The sequence below is a fragment of the Colobus angolensis genome, unplaced genomic scaffold (assembly GCF_000951035.1).
Source record: "Colobus angolensis palliatus isolate OR3802 unplaced genomic scaffold, Cang.pa_1.0 Scaffold31, whole genome shotgun sequence".
Lineage (NCBI taxonomy): Eukaryota > Metazoa > Chordata > Mammalia > Primates > Cercopithecidae > Colobus > Colobus angolensis.
The window spans coordinates 5,884,883-5,900,141 of NW_012116377.1; the positions used below are offsets into that span (position 1 = coordinate 5,884,883).

At 50.6% G+C, this 15,259-nt stretch overlaps 1 protein-coding gene across 2 annotated transcripts in view; it reads right to left on the minus strand.

Moving 5' to 3' along the window:
- MCM2 (minichromosome maintenance complex component 2) overlaps window positions 1-14,347 on the minus strand; it is a 24,254-nt gene extending 9,907 nt beyond the window's left edge. Inside the window, exons 1-8 of one of the 2 annotated variants that reach the window (XM_011950736.1) lie at window positions 14,099-14,347; window positions 12,998-13,227; window positions 7,798-7,973; window positions 7,426-7,686; window positions 6,236-6,455; window positions 5,756-5,963; window positions 4,052-4,186; window positions 3,524-3,715 (exon numbers count right to left, since the gene is read on the minus strand). In XM_011950736.1, coding sequence (XP_011806126.1) covers window positions 3,524-3,715; window positions 4,052-4,186; window positions 5,756-5,963; window positions 6,236-6,455; window positions 7,426-7,686; window positions 7,798-7,973; window positions 12,998-13,227; window positions 14,099-14,104 — 1,428 coding nt within the window. In that variant the 5' untranslated portion in view covers window positions 14,105-14,347. Of the gene's footprint in view, window positions 1-3,523; window positions 3,716-4,051; window positions 4,187-5,755; window positions 5,964-6,235; window positions 6,456-7,425; window positions 7,706-7,797; window positions 7,974-12,997; window positions 13,228-14,098 lie in introns of both variants that reach the window. The other variant, XM_011950737.1, reaches the window with a different exon arrangement.
- Window positions 14,348-15,259: the final 912 nt, after the last annotated feature.

A 15,259-nucleotide genomic window follows, 5' to 3' on the forward strand; every position in this document is an offset into this window, starting at 1 on the left:
GGCTCAGGTCAAAACATTTTCTCCTAGAGGAGAGGCAAGACTCGACCCCAGATGCATCTGAATCCAAAGCTCATGCTCCTCATGGCTCTAGCTGTGCTGCTTCTTAGCACTCCTCAGTCTCCACACCCAGCAAACAGGGATAGAGTGCCCAACTGAGTGGGTACTGTGAGTGCCACCCAGCAAATGGAGATAAAGCACCCACCTGCATGGGTACCATGAGCCTGAGATAACGTTATGTAAAATACCTAAAGCACCAGACTCCAAGCTATTTTTTTCCTACTTACTGCCTGCTTATGCTTTCTGCACGCCTGTCACAGGCTCTTCCATCCAGTTTTTGTACAAATAGTTTAACTCTTGTAGCCATGTGCAATAACAGCCAGATACTGAGCACTCGCCAACAGCCAAGTACTTTATATGCACTAATTTATTCAATCTTTATAACATCTCTATGAGTGTTTACTCTCATCCTCTCATTTCTATAGATAAGGGTGACTCATCTGACCATCCTAAGGATTAGGCCAAAATTCAAACCTAAAAAATCTGGCTTCAGGCTGCATGCTGCTTCTGTTAGTTCTTTAAAATCTAAGTGTTAGGCATGACCCTGATCTCTTTAATACTTCACTCGATCAGTGTCCAGGGCCCACGGAAGGCAGGCAGGGCTGTGAAACTGACAGAGTAGGAGACAGAGTAAACCTGGGGACACAGGTCCCGCCTGCAAGGGCAGCTATGCCTCAGCTCCGTCAGCACTACCAGAGAGCAACACAGAGCCAGCACCCACAGATCTTGGATTTTCAAAAAGCACCCGGATTTCTATGTGAAGTCTCCTGATCCCTCAAGGATAACTAACTCAAAATAAAAACAAATACGAAAAGTCAGTTGCAGAAGTCTGCAAGGCTTCCTGCTGGAGGTGGAATCTGCAGAAGACAGAAGTCAGCTGGGGACAAATAAGGGAGGAAGGTGCTCAATGTAGACATAAATAGCAGGCATCAAGACACGGGAGTGGGGCAGGGCTGCCTCCATTTGGGGAACAAGTCATTCTGGAACCTGGGGCTCCACAGGCACATGGGGATGGCCCGGGCAGATGCCATATTAGTGCCCAGGCATGCCATGCCCACCACACGCTCACCAATGGGTCTCTCACCTCTTCAATCAACAGAGTGGGAGATTAGTGGTTGAAGATCACGGCAAAGAGAAGGTGCCAGAAGGGTGTTCCTGAAGCATGCAGCTCCTTTGGTGTGGTAGGCACAGACACAGATAAGCATGTGGGACACAGGTGGCCCAGCTGCTTAGGGACTGCAAGACCCCAGCAGGGCCAAGTCCACCCAAGCCTGAAGAAATTGGCTCAAACATCTGGATGAAATTCTGCAAAGGTGTCCACCGTGGTAGCACTCATGAGCCTCTGCAGGTGGTGAGGGTAGAAGGCTAGGAGGTCCTGGCTTTCTTTGCCTGTGTGACTGTCTTGCTCGCATGTAAAACTACGTGAAAAGGTCTTGTCTATTTCCTATTATTGGGAACCCTAGTAAAATATGAGCTCTGAGACAAACATCATATCTGACTTACTCACCATTGTATCCCCAGAACTTGGCCCTAGCAGGTCTTCCAGGAATGAATGTGTGTTGGCTGAACTGAAGCTCCTGGCCTCCTGAGGCTGAGAAACACCCACCTCTCCTATGGGAACCCAATTTTCACAGACTAGGTTAGATGGCCAAGAGCTGGGAAGGAATGGCACCAATACCAACCCATGCCAGGGATGCATTTCTGGAGCTTTCCTGAACAATGACAGTAACGTATAAGCCCACACATGCTGGATGCTTTGCCCCTACTGGGTTTGCATCCAGCCTGCAGCAACTTCTCACAGTAGATGCAAAGACACACAATACACTTGAGAAAAGGAACCGAGACACAAAACTACCCTGCCCACTTGTAGAACACGCCTCAAGGAGTAAAGAAAGGAACAGAACAAACCATGCATGTGTAGGAATATTAAGTGGCAGGCAGACATGGGTAAATGTGATGGGTGAGGAGGAAAAGGAAGGGGCAACCATAGCCATGCCACAAAGGAACCAAGAAAGGGGGCTCCACAGGCTTCAGGGGAAGGTGGATGGAGAGAAACAACCAAAACAACCTATCAGCTGGCCTGCAGCCTGGACGCAGCTCTCCTTACCCCACCATCCATTCCTTCAGAGTTACTCAGGGCCTCCTGCAGCCAGGCTCTGGGGACAGAGGTGATTAAGCCAGCGATGGCTCCTGTCCCTAGGGGGTTTAACATACATCAGAAGGAAATCATCCAGTTCGCTGAAGAAGCCAAATGGGATCTGAATTTTATGTTGCCAGAGGGCAGCAGAAGAATGGAGGCTAAAGGGCAAACGAAACTGCTCTGCCTTAAAAACTGAACTTCAAGCTGACTTGAAGGCCAGGCATGGTGGCTCGTGCCTGTAATTCCAGCACTTTGGGAGGCTGAGGCAAGTGGATCACCTGAGGTCAGGAGTTCGAGACCAGCCTGGCCAACATGATGATGTCTCTACTAAAAATACAAAAATTCCTCAGGTGCGGTGATGCGTGCCTGTAATCCCAGCTACTCGGGAGGCTGAGGCACGAGAATCACTTGAACCCAGGAGTGCAGTGAGCTGAGATTGCGCCACTGCGCTCCAGCCTGGGTGACAGAGAGACTCCATCTCAAAAAAAAAGGAAGCTGACTGAGAAAGTGAGGAAGGAAGCAAGAGAAAGGGGAGAGCAGTGAGCTTGAGAACACGTAGTGCTCTGGGGGCAGGATGGAGGTACTGTGGGAGAAACAGCAAAGGACTTTTATCAACAAAAATTTGACGTTCTGTTTAAGTAATCCATATTTCTGCAACATAAATCCCCATCTCCTCATCCTTCAGTAAGAATGTCTACATTAAAAACCAACTGCCCAACTGCCTGGGCACAAGGGCTCACACCTGTAAGCCCAGCACTTTGGGAGGCCAAGGTGGGAGGATCTTGAGCCAGGAGTGTGAGACAAACCAGGAGTTTGAGACCAGCCTGGGCAACATAGTGAGACCCCCATCTCTATTTAAAAACAAAACAAAACAAACCACCACCACCATTCTGGGTTGTTTTTCTGAAAAAATTCCCATTGGCCACAACTGGATCCCTAGGAATCCCTCATGACACAAATTATCCTACTGCCCTGCCTCTGTTCCAATTTCAAACCACAGCTCGAAATGATCTGCTGAAGGAAGAGCTCTTCTCGTCGCAACCCTATCCTCAGCAGGGGACTCCTCCCCACCACACAGGCTCAGAGAGGTCATCCAAGTTATCCCACTACCTCGCTGGCCCATGGTGGAGCCAGAACCAGGTTCACCCATCCCCAACGCGAGTTTACCTCTTCCCCTGGAGCACGGGGCCTCCCTTCCAGACAAGCTTAACTGAGCTCCAGGGGAATAAGGCAAGGTTTGAGCAGTGAGCCCTAGATGCCTGCCACACTCCCAGCAAACCTCCATGTCCCCTCACAGCATCCTAGCAGCCCCTGCCTTCCACCTGCCTTCTCCCCGATCTGCTGATCCTTGGAGAGGCTAGTGATCATCTTCACATCTTCATCGGTCAGTTCCCCTACAGCGACCTTGTTGTCCTTCTTGGCCACGTGGTTGGCCAGGATGACAGTGGCAAAGACAGGGAAGCCATTGGCAGTGTTGAGGGAGCCATCATAGTTGTTGTGATAGATGCCGGTCAGTTCCTGGGGAAAGGGAGGGGCCAAGAAGTCAGAGCCTAACCAAAGGGCCACAGGCAGAGTGGGGGCCCACCTCCGTGCTGCCTTCCTCCAATTTCTCCTATTGCAAGTGCTCCACACTACAGACATCAAGACGAGTAACTCAGTAAAAACCCTCCTAAACCCACCATTCCAACAACCCATCCACCCGAGGAGATAAAGTTCTTTGCCTCAGCCATGCAAAAACAGATCCTAGCCTGAGTGCCCCTGCAACCATAGACACCTCCACCAGCCCAGCCACAACTGCTTCTGCCAATTCCCTCTGCAACTTGGCTCCCTTCCAGCCTGCCCTTGGCCACTTACTATCTCGTCTCCTGGCTTGCAGCTGTCTACCAGATCCGCAAGGAGAATGGCGTCCTTGGAGCGGGGCAGCCGGCCAGCCGCCACTTTGCCTGGACTCTCCTGGATTCGGATACGCTGGTAGTTCTGATAGATGGTCTGTGAGGGACACAGAGAAGGCCTCAAAGCACTGACTTACTATGTCACCCAACCTTGACCCCCACCAGGCGGGACAACAGGCAGGATTCCGACTCCTGAGTGGCAAATGGAGAGCCAAAGACAGCAAGGAATGAGTTCATGGCTACTTAGCACATCAGTGGACAGTACCCACTCCTGCCACCATCCCTCTGGGATGCCTTCTGACTGCCAGACTCAGCACCTGCTCTATGATGTACAGCTGAGCTGTCTTGAGTACCAATGCTGGAACCAGGCTGCCTTGGTTCTGTGTCTAAGCTGTGTGATCTCGGGCAAGTGACTTCCTCTCTGTGCCTTCTCCACAACCTCACAATGAGAATTAAAGCAAGTCAAACATACATCAACCTAATTCAGCATCTGATAAATGTAAGTTACAGGAAGTTTTGGCTGTCACTGTCAAGTATCACAGGCTAGCGCTGTGCCAGGTCATTTTGTGTCCATTATCTCACAACACACACTGCAGTTAAAAGCACATGCTCTGGATCAAGATGCCTAAGCTGTGGACCTCTGATCCACATTCTGGCTGGGTGACCTCAGCCATTTCTCTAAACACTTGGAAAAGTGGGGCCAGTAACAATTCCTGCCTCATGAGCTGTGAAAAAGGACCAGGTAATAAACCACCCACCACCTGGCACTGATAAGTACTCCATGAATGATAGCTGTAACTGTTAACCCTCTACCAGGTACTATCTCAAGTCCCTAGAAGCAAGGCCTGAGGGAGACAGACAGGGCATGGGAAGAGTGAGCAAAGACGTGGCTCAGCAGGCATCTGGCCTGCAGCTGCCCCACCTGAGGCAGGGGTCAGCTTTTGGCTGTAGATGGCCACAGGTGGGACCTCTGAGGCATTTTCTGGCAAGGCAGCTCCAGCTGGGACAGTTCTCAGAACTGCAGAGCAGTGAGAAGAGGACAGCCAACAGCCACAGCAGCAAGGCAGTCAGGTGGCCTGGGCGCCACCACAGGGACTGCGACAAGCCCATTTACAGACAGGGAAGCTCAAGTACAAAGGCACATGTAATGTGTCTAAGACCTTAAGGCCAGAGGCTTTGGCAGCATCTCCTCAATATGGTGCAGGAGGTTGGTATGGTCCAGGGGCCCCACATGAGACAGGCAGGTCCCCGAAACAAGCCGAGGGGAAGTCCTGATGGGACTGCAGCCGCCCCACGCAAGTGATGGCCCCCTGGAGACTGGTAAGCACACATTCTCAAGGAGCAACTTGGCAAGAAGCAGGACCTGTTTGCTTCTTCCCATGTTTGCCAGATCTTCCCATGTTTCAAGAGGAGCCATAAACTTGTATGGTTTAAACAAAATCGCCCCACTTAAATATTGACTTGAATTCCTAAAAACACTGTGTGGGCCAAACTAAGCTCACTGGCCAGATTGGGTCCACCCCAGGGTGTGGCCAACACACAATTCTATCTTGCTTCTTGAGGCTGCCCACACTGGTCTTCCACAGCCTGAGTGAGAGGCGAGTAAGGCCCTGCATACTGGGCACCCCTAAGGAGAGCTGGCAGCAGGCCCTGTGGCCTCTCTCACCTCTTCCATGTTGACTTCAAAGGGGCCGGCCGACTGGCACTCGGGACAGGAGCCTGGTTTCACCTCCTGGTTCTGGGACTGGCAGAAAGGCCCCAGGATGAAATTGCACTTGTTGCAGTTGTACTTGACCATGCTTAGCTGGGGCAGGACGCCAGTGCAACTGGTCACCACCCCACTGGTGCGGATCAGCTGGTTCAGATGCAGTTGCCTGCAGAGGCAGAGGGAGCATCAGAAGCCGTGAGCTAGGGTGAGGCCAGACTGCAGATGAGGGTGTCCCAACACACTGTCCTGGAAACTGGGCTCAGCCCCCAGCCTGGGGAGATCCCTCCCATCACACTCCTGTGCAACCACAACTCACCTTCGATGAGGTTGCTGCTGGCTGCACCCTGCCCTGCCCACACCGCGAGCGCTCTCTGGAATCACGACCGAGTTACCTAGCACTGAGCTCAGACCTGCCATCCTCACTTGCCCTCAGCTCACCTCAGCGAGCGCAGCTCCTCCACCAGAGGCAGGTGGGAGATGCGGACATGGATGTGGTTGGTGATACGGTCGTACTTGGGGTACATGGCCAGTACCACCTCCAGGGCAGCCTCGTCAAAGATCTGCAGCAGCTCCGCCGGCGCCTCGGGCAGGAAGTAGGCCAGCACGTGCTCCCTTGCTGCGAGGTCCTCATAGTTCACCACCAGGCTCTCACGATTCTCTAGAAGGGGGCATGGTGGGAAGAGAGTTAACGAAGCATGAGAACCGGGCTGGAGGGCAACAATGTCTGTGTGAGAAGTGAGGCCTACCCACCCCGACCATTGACTTTGACCTAGAAAGTCCAGCTTTCACTTCTAGGTCTACCACACTTCAGCTGTGACATAGCCCGAGCTTCAACTCCCCACTCCGTAAAATGGGCCTGTCACATAGTGTACAAAGTTACTGCGGGGTTAAATTAAACACGAGCAGAGTGCCTACAGAGCTATAAACACAAAATGCCTTACAAGAGCCTAGAAGAAAACCTATGAATAAACTGTCAAACACAGGACAAAAAGCAGGGAAATAATTGCAGGAATCAAGATCTACATGCCCCTTTTAAAAGTCAATTCCTGGCCAGGGACGGTGGCTCACACCTGTAATCCCAGCACTCTGGGAGGCCAAGGTGGGCAAATCATCTGAGGTTGGGAGTTTGAAACCAGTCTGACCAAAATGGAGAAACCCCGTCTCTACTAAAAACACAAAATTAGCCAGGTGTGGTGGCACATGACTGTAATACCAGCTACTTTGGAGGCTGAGGCATGAGAATCACTTGAACCCTGAAGGTGGAGGTTGCAGTGAGCCGAGACTGCGCCATTGCACTCTAGCTTGAGAAACAAAAACAAGAACGAAACTCCGTCTCAAAAAAAAAAAAAAGACAATTCCTATTACAAATATCAAAGGAGTAATCCAGATTTTTATGTAAAATTTGTCCATTTACAAGCTTGTCAAAAAAATGCTTTGGTGGCCCAGATGTGGTCACTGCACAGCCAGCAGGAGAGCCCTGGTGCAAAACTCGATACTTTTGGTTTCTCTGACAGACCTCTCAGTCACATGCCCTGTGCTTCACATGTTCACTGGGTTGGGACAATTTTCTGTGGGAGGTTTTATGGAGGCGCTACAGGGGCTGAGGCGGGAGCGGAGGAAAGCCACACCTTTGCACATGTCGCTGATGCGCTCCTTGAAGACGTTGTGGCCGTGGCTGTCCACGTGGGTGCGCAGGAAGTTCTTGAAGCGGTGGTGGATCTCCAGCCGGGGGCCCGCCATGCTCACCCACTCACGCACAGAGTGGCCCTTGAGGTCCTCCAGGTTCTCGATGCTCTCGATCATCTCCTCGTCCTCCTCGCCATCCTCTGTGGCCCGCTCCACCTGGCGGCGCTTGCGGGCAGGGCGCTCCTCGTCCTCCTCATCGCTGTCTGGGGAGGCAAGAGACACCTGCTACTGCAGTCATCTCCAGCACCTCTACTCCCCTCCCGGACTCCTTCCCAGCTTCCCAGCCCCTCAGGCAGGCAGACACCTGGACCTACCGTACAGGAGCCCACGGCGCATGCGGCCCAGGCCCCGGCCAGCCTCCCGGTCGCGCTGCCGCATGGCCCGCTCTGCTGCCTCCCTCTGACTGGCCGTCAGCTCCTCTACGTCCTCATCATCCAGAGCCAGTCCCTCTGCCTCATAGGCGTCCAGCTCTGGGATGGCACGGTAGTCCCTGAGGGAGCCCCAAAACAGATGTGGTTACTGCCGAAAAGAAAAACCCGAAGCACCAAACCCCATCCAGGAACTGGGCCTGTTCAGTAAGGTTCAGGAGCCCCAATGTGGGTAGGTTCAGCACCTCCAGGTCAGAAACACAGAAGGCTCAGAAAAGATCTCCAATGAATGAACAAAACACAATCTGTCCATATGATGGATGATGCAGCCTTAAAATAGAAGGAAACTCTGCCATGTGCTGGCACATGGATGAACCTTGAGGACATGATTCTAAGTGAAAGAAGCCAGGCACAAAAGGACAAATCCTGTATGGTTCCACTCATTGAGTAGTCAAATTCATAGAAACAGAAAGTAAAATGATGGTTGCTAGGGACTGGGAAGAATGGGGAGTTAGTGTTTAACCGAGACAGAGTTTCAGTTTTCAAACTGCAAAGAGTTTTGTGGATGGATGGCGGTGTGGCTGCACAACAATATGAATGTACCTAATGCCACTGAATCATACACATAAAAATGGTTAAGATGGCTGGGCACCATGGCTCATGCCTATAATCCCAGCACTTTGGGAGGCCAAGGCAGGAGGATCACTTGAGCCCAGGAGTTCAAGAACAGCCTTAACATAGTGAGACCCCGGCCAGGTGCAGTTGTTCACGCCTGTGATCCCAGCACTTTGGGAAACCGAGGCGGGTGGATCATGAGGTCAGGAGATCGAGATCATCTGGCAAACACGGCGAAACCCCATCTCTACTAAAAATACAAAAATTAGCTGGGTGTAGTGGCACATGCCTATAGTTCCAGCTACTCGAGAGGTTGAGGCAGGAGAATCACTTGAACCCGGGAGACAGAGGTTGCAGTGAGCTGAGATTGTACCACTGCACTCCAGCCTGGTGGCGACACAGCGAGACTCCATTTCAAAAAAAAAAAGAAAAGAAAAAAGAAAATAACCCAGGCCTGGTGGCACATGCCTATAGTCCTAGCTACTCAGGAAGCTGAGGTGGGAGGATTGCTCGAGCGCAGGAGTTTGAGGCTGCAGTGAGCCATGTTCGTGCCACTGCATTCCAGCCTGAGTGACAGAGTAAGACCCTGTTTCAGAAAACAAACAAACAAACAAACAAAATGGCCGGGCGCAGTGGCTCATGCCTGTAATCCTAGCACTTTGAGCCCGGGAGGCAGAGGTTGCAGTGAGCCGAGATAGCATCACTGCACTCCAGCCTGGGCAACAAGAGTGAAACTCTATCTCAAAAAAAAAAAAAAAAAAAAACGGTTAAGATGGTAAATTTCGGGCCAGGCGCAGTGGCTCATGCCTATAACTTTGGGAGGCCAAGGTGGGTGGCTCACAAGATCAGGATCGAGACCATCCTGGTCAACATGGTGAAACCCTGTCTCTACTAAAAATACAAAAATTAGCCAGGCGCAGTGGTGGGCGCCTGTAGTCCCAGCTACTTGGGAGGCTGAGGCAGGAGAATCACTTGAACAAGGGAGTCGGAGGTTGCAGTGAGCCGAGATCGCGCCCCTGCACTCCAGCCTGGCAACAAGAGTGAGACTCTGTCTCAAAAAAAAAAAAAAAGGTAGATTTTGTTATGTGTATTTTACCACAATTACAAAAGGGGAGGTAGATCTCCAGAGAGCTTCTATGCACCAAGATAAAAGAATTCAAGGAACCACAAAACATTAGACCAAAAAGCTTCAGAGAGCTAACCCAACTCCCTGTGAGGGCTAGAATTGTCCCTGTACTTTCCCCATCTCTGACTATGCTGCCTTCAACAACCTGATGTCCTGACTTCTACGCAGTCAGCCAAACCAGCCCTCTGAAATGGCCACCCACTGTCTCAACCCTTTGAGCTACCCCAAGATCATCAGACACACATTTTCCACATTATCTTCCTTCAGATACTGAAGAGAAATAATGCCTTAATAAGGCACCCAATGAGTGCAAAGCACTTCCTTGCAGTGCTCTCTTTCCTGAGAGGGAGATACTGTCATTCCATCTGAAAGATGAGGAAATGGGTAGTTGAGGAGAAGATGTGATTTTTGCCTATGGTTGCTCTGCAGACCTGGGTGTCAAAATACAGTCCAAGCCCAGAGCTCCTTCTCCCATGCCATACCGCCTTCCCAAGACAATCCCCTTGAATTCTCCTTTTTTCAAGTTAAATGGTGATAAGAGAAACTGCTACTATTTTTCTGCAATAAATGTTGTCAAACTACTGTCAGAACACATCTTTTTATGCTGTTGATGCCCCAAGCAGAACCCAGACAGGCAGATATCAGAGTTGACCAGGTCTGATTTATTCCATGTTCTCAGGGAAAAGATATCGGTCCAATTCTCCTTGGATCTCAAGTCACACAAAATGCCCTCAGCAAACTTCTAATTGGTTCATACAAAAAAAAAAAAAAGGTAAACTGGACATCCAATGTCAAAACTTTTGCACCTCAAAAGAAAACATTAAAAACATGAAAAAGACAAGCCAGAATGAGGAGAAAATAACTGCAAATTATATGTCTGATAGAGGACTTATATTCAGAATAAGTAAAAAACCTCTTACAACTCAATAATAAAAAGCCAAGCAACCCAATTAAAAAGTGGGTCCAGGATTTCTCTGAAGAAGATACACATAAAGCAATCAAACGTACGAAGAGATGTTCAACATCATTAGCCATCAGGGATGAGATGCCACTTCACACCTGCAGGGATGGCCAGAATTAAAAAGACCAGTGTTGGCAAGAACATGGAAGAGTGGAACCCTTGTGTGTTGCTGGTGGGAACGCAAAATGGTGCAGCTGCTTTTGAAAACAGTCCGGCAGTTCCTCAAAAGATTCAACACAAGACCAACAATCTCACTCCTACATAGCCAACAGAATTAAAGACCCGTTCACATAAAAACCTGTAACAGGCCGGGTGTGGTGGCTCACACCTGTAATCCAAGCACTTTGGGAGGCTGAAGCAGGTGGATCACCTGAGATCAGGAGTTCAAGACCAGCCTGGCCAACATGGCAAAACCAAAACCACGTCTCTACTAAAAATACAAAAATTAGCTGGGTGTGGTGGCAAATGCCTGTGATCACAGCTACTGGGGAGGCTGAGGCAGGAGAATTGCTTGAACCTGCAAGGCGGAGGTTGCAGTGAGCTGAGATTGTGGCAGTACACTCCATCCTAGGCGACAGAGCAAAACTCAAAAAAAAAAACAAAAAAAACCCCAACCCACACACACGAAACAAAAAAAAACACCTGTAATGAATGTTCATAGCAACATTATTCATAATCGCCAAAAGGCTTCAGGAACCCAACGTCCATCAACTGATGAATGGATGTGTTATCTCCATACAAAGAAATATGATTCAGCCACAAAAAGGAATGGAGTGCTGCACATGCAACAACACAGAAAGACCTTAAAACCACACTAAGTGAAAAAAGCCCATCACAAAAGGGCATATATAATATGATTCAATTTATATGAAATGACCAGATTGGAAAATCTAGAGACAGTAAGTGGATTCTCAGTTGCCCGTGGGTTGGGTAAGAATTGAGAATGAAATATAAGCAGGCAGGAGGGACGTCAATGGGACAATGGCCCTGTTCTTACACTGGATTGTGGTGAAGGCTGCATAATTCAGGAAATTTACACTGAATTTGCATTGAATTGTATTTTTGCAAGGGGTAAACTCTAAACAACTACAGCCCAATAAAAAATTTTTTGAAAAACCACAAAAACAAATGTAATTGGGCTCAGCTATCCCTCAGATACCTCTACCCAGAAGCCCCCTGCTAAGGGCCTCTCACTCTCTGAAGGAAAAGAGAAGCAAAGAGAAAGGGTCAAGACAGGGAGAGGACACAGCAGAGGAGGGGCATCTGGCCTGAACAACTCCACCGGGCAGAATGGGGAAGCCGTCCAGGCCCCATGCCCTGACCCCAAGTCCAGGGTGGATTTATCCAAAGACTCCTCATTCCTTCTACAGTCTACAGCATGTGCAGTCTCATCGTTGGGGGGTGGTACTGGTAACAGCAAAGATCCATCCAGTCTGGAGTGCCCTTGAAAGCCCCTCAGCTGTCTGACATCTTAGGGATAGCAGGATGCTCTGCACAGTACTCTCACACACGCTAAGGCTGGAAAGGCACAAAAGGAGCATCTCCATGAGGCTCCTGGGCATTCACACAACTCCGCTACTGACATATCTACCAGATCCCAGCCGGAAATGCAGAGTAAGGCAGGAGTAGAAATCTAGCCTTGCTCATGCGGAGAGCTTACTCCACTCTCCTGGCATTAAGTCTTGATAGCCTATTTATTTATTTATTTTTGAGACTGAGTTTCACTCTTGTCGCCCAAGCTGGAGTGCAGTGGTGTGATCTCGGCTCACTGCAACCTATGCCTCCTGGGTTCAAGCGATTCTCCTGCCTCAGCCTCCTGAATAGCTGGGACTACAGGCACGCACCACCATGCCTGGCTAATTTTTTGTATTTTTAGTAGAGATGGGGTTTCACCATGTTGACCAGGCTGGTTTCAAACTCCTGACCTCAGGTGATCCGCTGACCTCGGCCTCCCAAAGTGCTGGGATTACAGGTGTGAGCCACCGTGCCAGTCCAACACATGTTTACTAATAAACAAGACCATTCCTAACAAAGGGCATGGTGCACATTACGAGTGCTGATTGACTCTAAAACTTTATTTATCTGATCCCTCCTGCCCCATGCACCTTTCCTTTGAAAAGTTACCAAGAAACACTGGGCTTCCTGCTTCCTGTCTTTTTGAGTTGCAGTCCTCCAGATTAGAGACCTCTGCATCACCTGGTGCTTATGGAGTTGGGCTTATCCAGACCTTAGGGTCTAGTCTTTCCAAGTTACATACAGTAAGTTAAAGAAACCTATGTCATGGCTCTGTAAACCTGTCTCCCCAGAACCCTGGATCAACCTGTGCTCAAAGGCAAGAATGCCATCAGATTCATCTGCTCCCAGCTCCCAAAGCCAGGCCACCAGACACACAATGGGCTCTCTGCAAAAGTGTCTGCTGAGTCCAGGGCCTTGAATGAAATTACCTTTCCATGCCATCTCCAATGAGCTCCTCTCCATCCTCTTCTTCCTCCAGGGGTCCCTCTGTGCCTAGGAGCCCCTCAGACTCATCCTCAAAGGGTGGAAGGTCACGGCCAGGGCTGGAGGTCAGGGCATCAGTACGCCGGGAGCTTCGGCCAGGGCTGGAGGTGATAGGCTCATTGCCTCGCCGACGCTGGGCCGGGCTGGATGCCATGGTGAAGGACTCCGATGATTCCTGCAAGAGAAGGTGCCGCTGTCAGAAACCTAGGAAGCTGGTGAGGCATTATACAGCTTCCTTTTTACCATCAGGGTTCTTCCCTCCTCTCTCTCCACCTGTGTCTCTTGTCCTCCAACACACCAATCCCCTTCCAGCCTCCAGATCTTTGCCCTTGCTGTTCTCTCAGCTGGAAATGCTCTCTGCTGGGCAATCCGAGCCAGTGGCTTCCAAACAAATAGGAGCCAGCTCAAATAGCGGGTCACCCACATCACCGTGCTTTCTCCATGAAAAACTACTGAGGTTATGTCATTTCCCTATTTACCTGTTTATTGTCTACTATCTCCCCCTTAAGCATTAGAGCTATTTCAGCACACACAGTGTGCAAGGTATTGTGATAGAGATGGCATAGAAGAGCCACCAAAACAAGAGGTCTGGAACTCAGATGTGGAACAGACAGTACACAAGACAAAGGGACAAGAAGGTAATACGAAAGTCAGTGTAGCGTTCAGAAGAACAAGGATCATTGGGAAGTTGAAAAAAAAAGTTTTAAGAAGTGTAGTGAGATGGGGGTCTGTCTTTTGTACGCTCAGCGCCAGACATACAGATGGCGCCCAATAAGCACGAGTGCGGTGAATAAAGGACAGGGGTTGAGCGGGTTGGGCGCGGCTTAGGGAGCCCAGGGCCCCAGGTCAGTGGTGGGAAGACGAGTCGCCAGGCGGCCTAGCGTCACGCGGGGTGCAAGCGAGAAAGCAGCTGCGCCCCAGAGCTTGGTGCCCCCTCACCCAGAGCGCCGACCCGGGCCGGGGCTAGAGTACGGGAAGCGCGCAGCCTCCGCACCCATGTCCCCGGTGCCCGCACCATCCCGCCCGCCCCGCGCCAGCGCGCTCACCGCCATCGCAGTACCACGATCCTCTCAGCCACTCCAGCAACAACCAGGTTTCGCGCGAAAAGTAGCTCACGTGACCCACCAAAGCCGGGTAAGAGCCCTACGGAACGCGACGTCATGACGTCGGCGTTCACTGGCGAGCGTCGGGGACACGGAGGGGTGGGCCAGAGAGTCCGGTCCCGCCCACGCCGCCCGGAGGTCCCGCCCAGAGCCTGAAGGTGGGCGGCCGGGCGCTGTGCGCGTGCGCTCTCCTGAGCTGGAGTGGGAGCCGGAGTGGAGGTAGGAGCTGTGGTTCCAGGTCCCCCCGACGACGCTTGCTGGCTGCGTGACCTCGGTCACACCAGGGCCATTTTACTGACAAGTCAACAGAGGTCCAGAGCCTGGTTTTCTGACGCCTTCTTACTGTCTTATGAGCAGAATGTTTTAACTCCTCCCAAAGCTCAAAGGCTCAATGCTTCAAGCAGCTGTACAACTCTGGGATTTTGTAGGAGGTCACGTCTGAGGCTTTAGTAGGAGTTATCCTTGCCCAGGGGAGCGAAGACGCAGGGAGGATGTTACAGACAGAAGGATGCCATGTGCAAAGCCGCAGAGGGCATGGCACGGCCCGGATGTGCAAGCCCCTGCCTAAGAACTAAGGCTAGGAGCTTATGATGCCGGGCAATGGACAAGACTTGAGGGAGAGAAAATCCGGATCAAAAAAAGAGCTAGATGTTTTTCTAGAGAGTTTGACTATTCTGTATTCTGAAGGCAATGGAAGACCATGGAAGCATTTTGAGCAGGGTGAGACGTGAACCAGTGTGTGTTTTAGAATCCCTCTGGCTGCTACCAGGTGGAAGTGGATTGAACGAGGTTGAAGGCAGCAAATGAGGAGGTTGTTGTGGTTCTTGTCTAGTTACAGGCAGCCTTAGTAAGCAGAGGCAGGGCTGAATCGCAGCCCTCTTAGCCAGGCACTTTGTGCAGTGAATAAGCATCTCTGCATGGGACCCAGGGTAGGGGCAGGAGTGATGGAGAGAAGTGGAAATACAAGATGTTTAGGAGGTGGGATCTTTTTTTCTTTTTCTCTCTTTCTCTCTCTCTCTTTTTCTTTCTTTCTTTCTTTCTTTCTTTCTTTCTTTCTTTCTTTCTTTCTTTCTTTCTTTCTTTCCTTTCCTTTCCTTTCCTTTC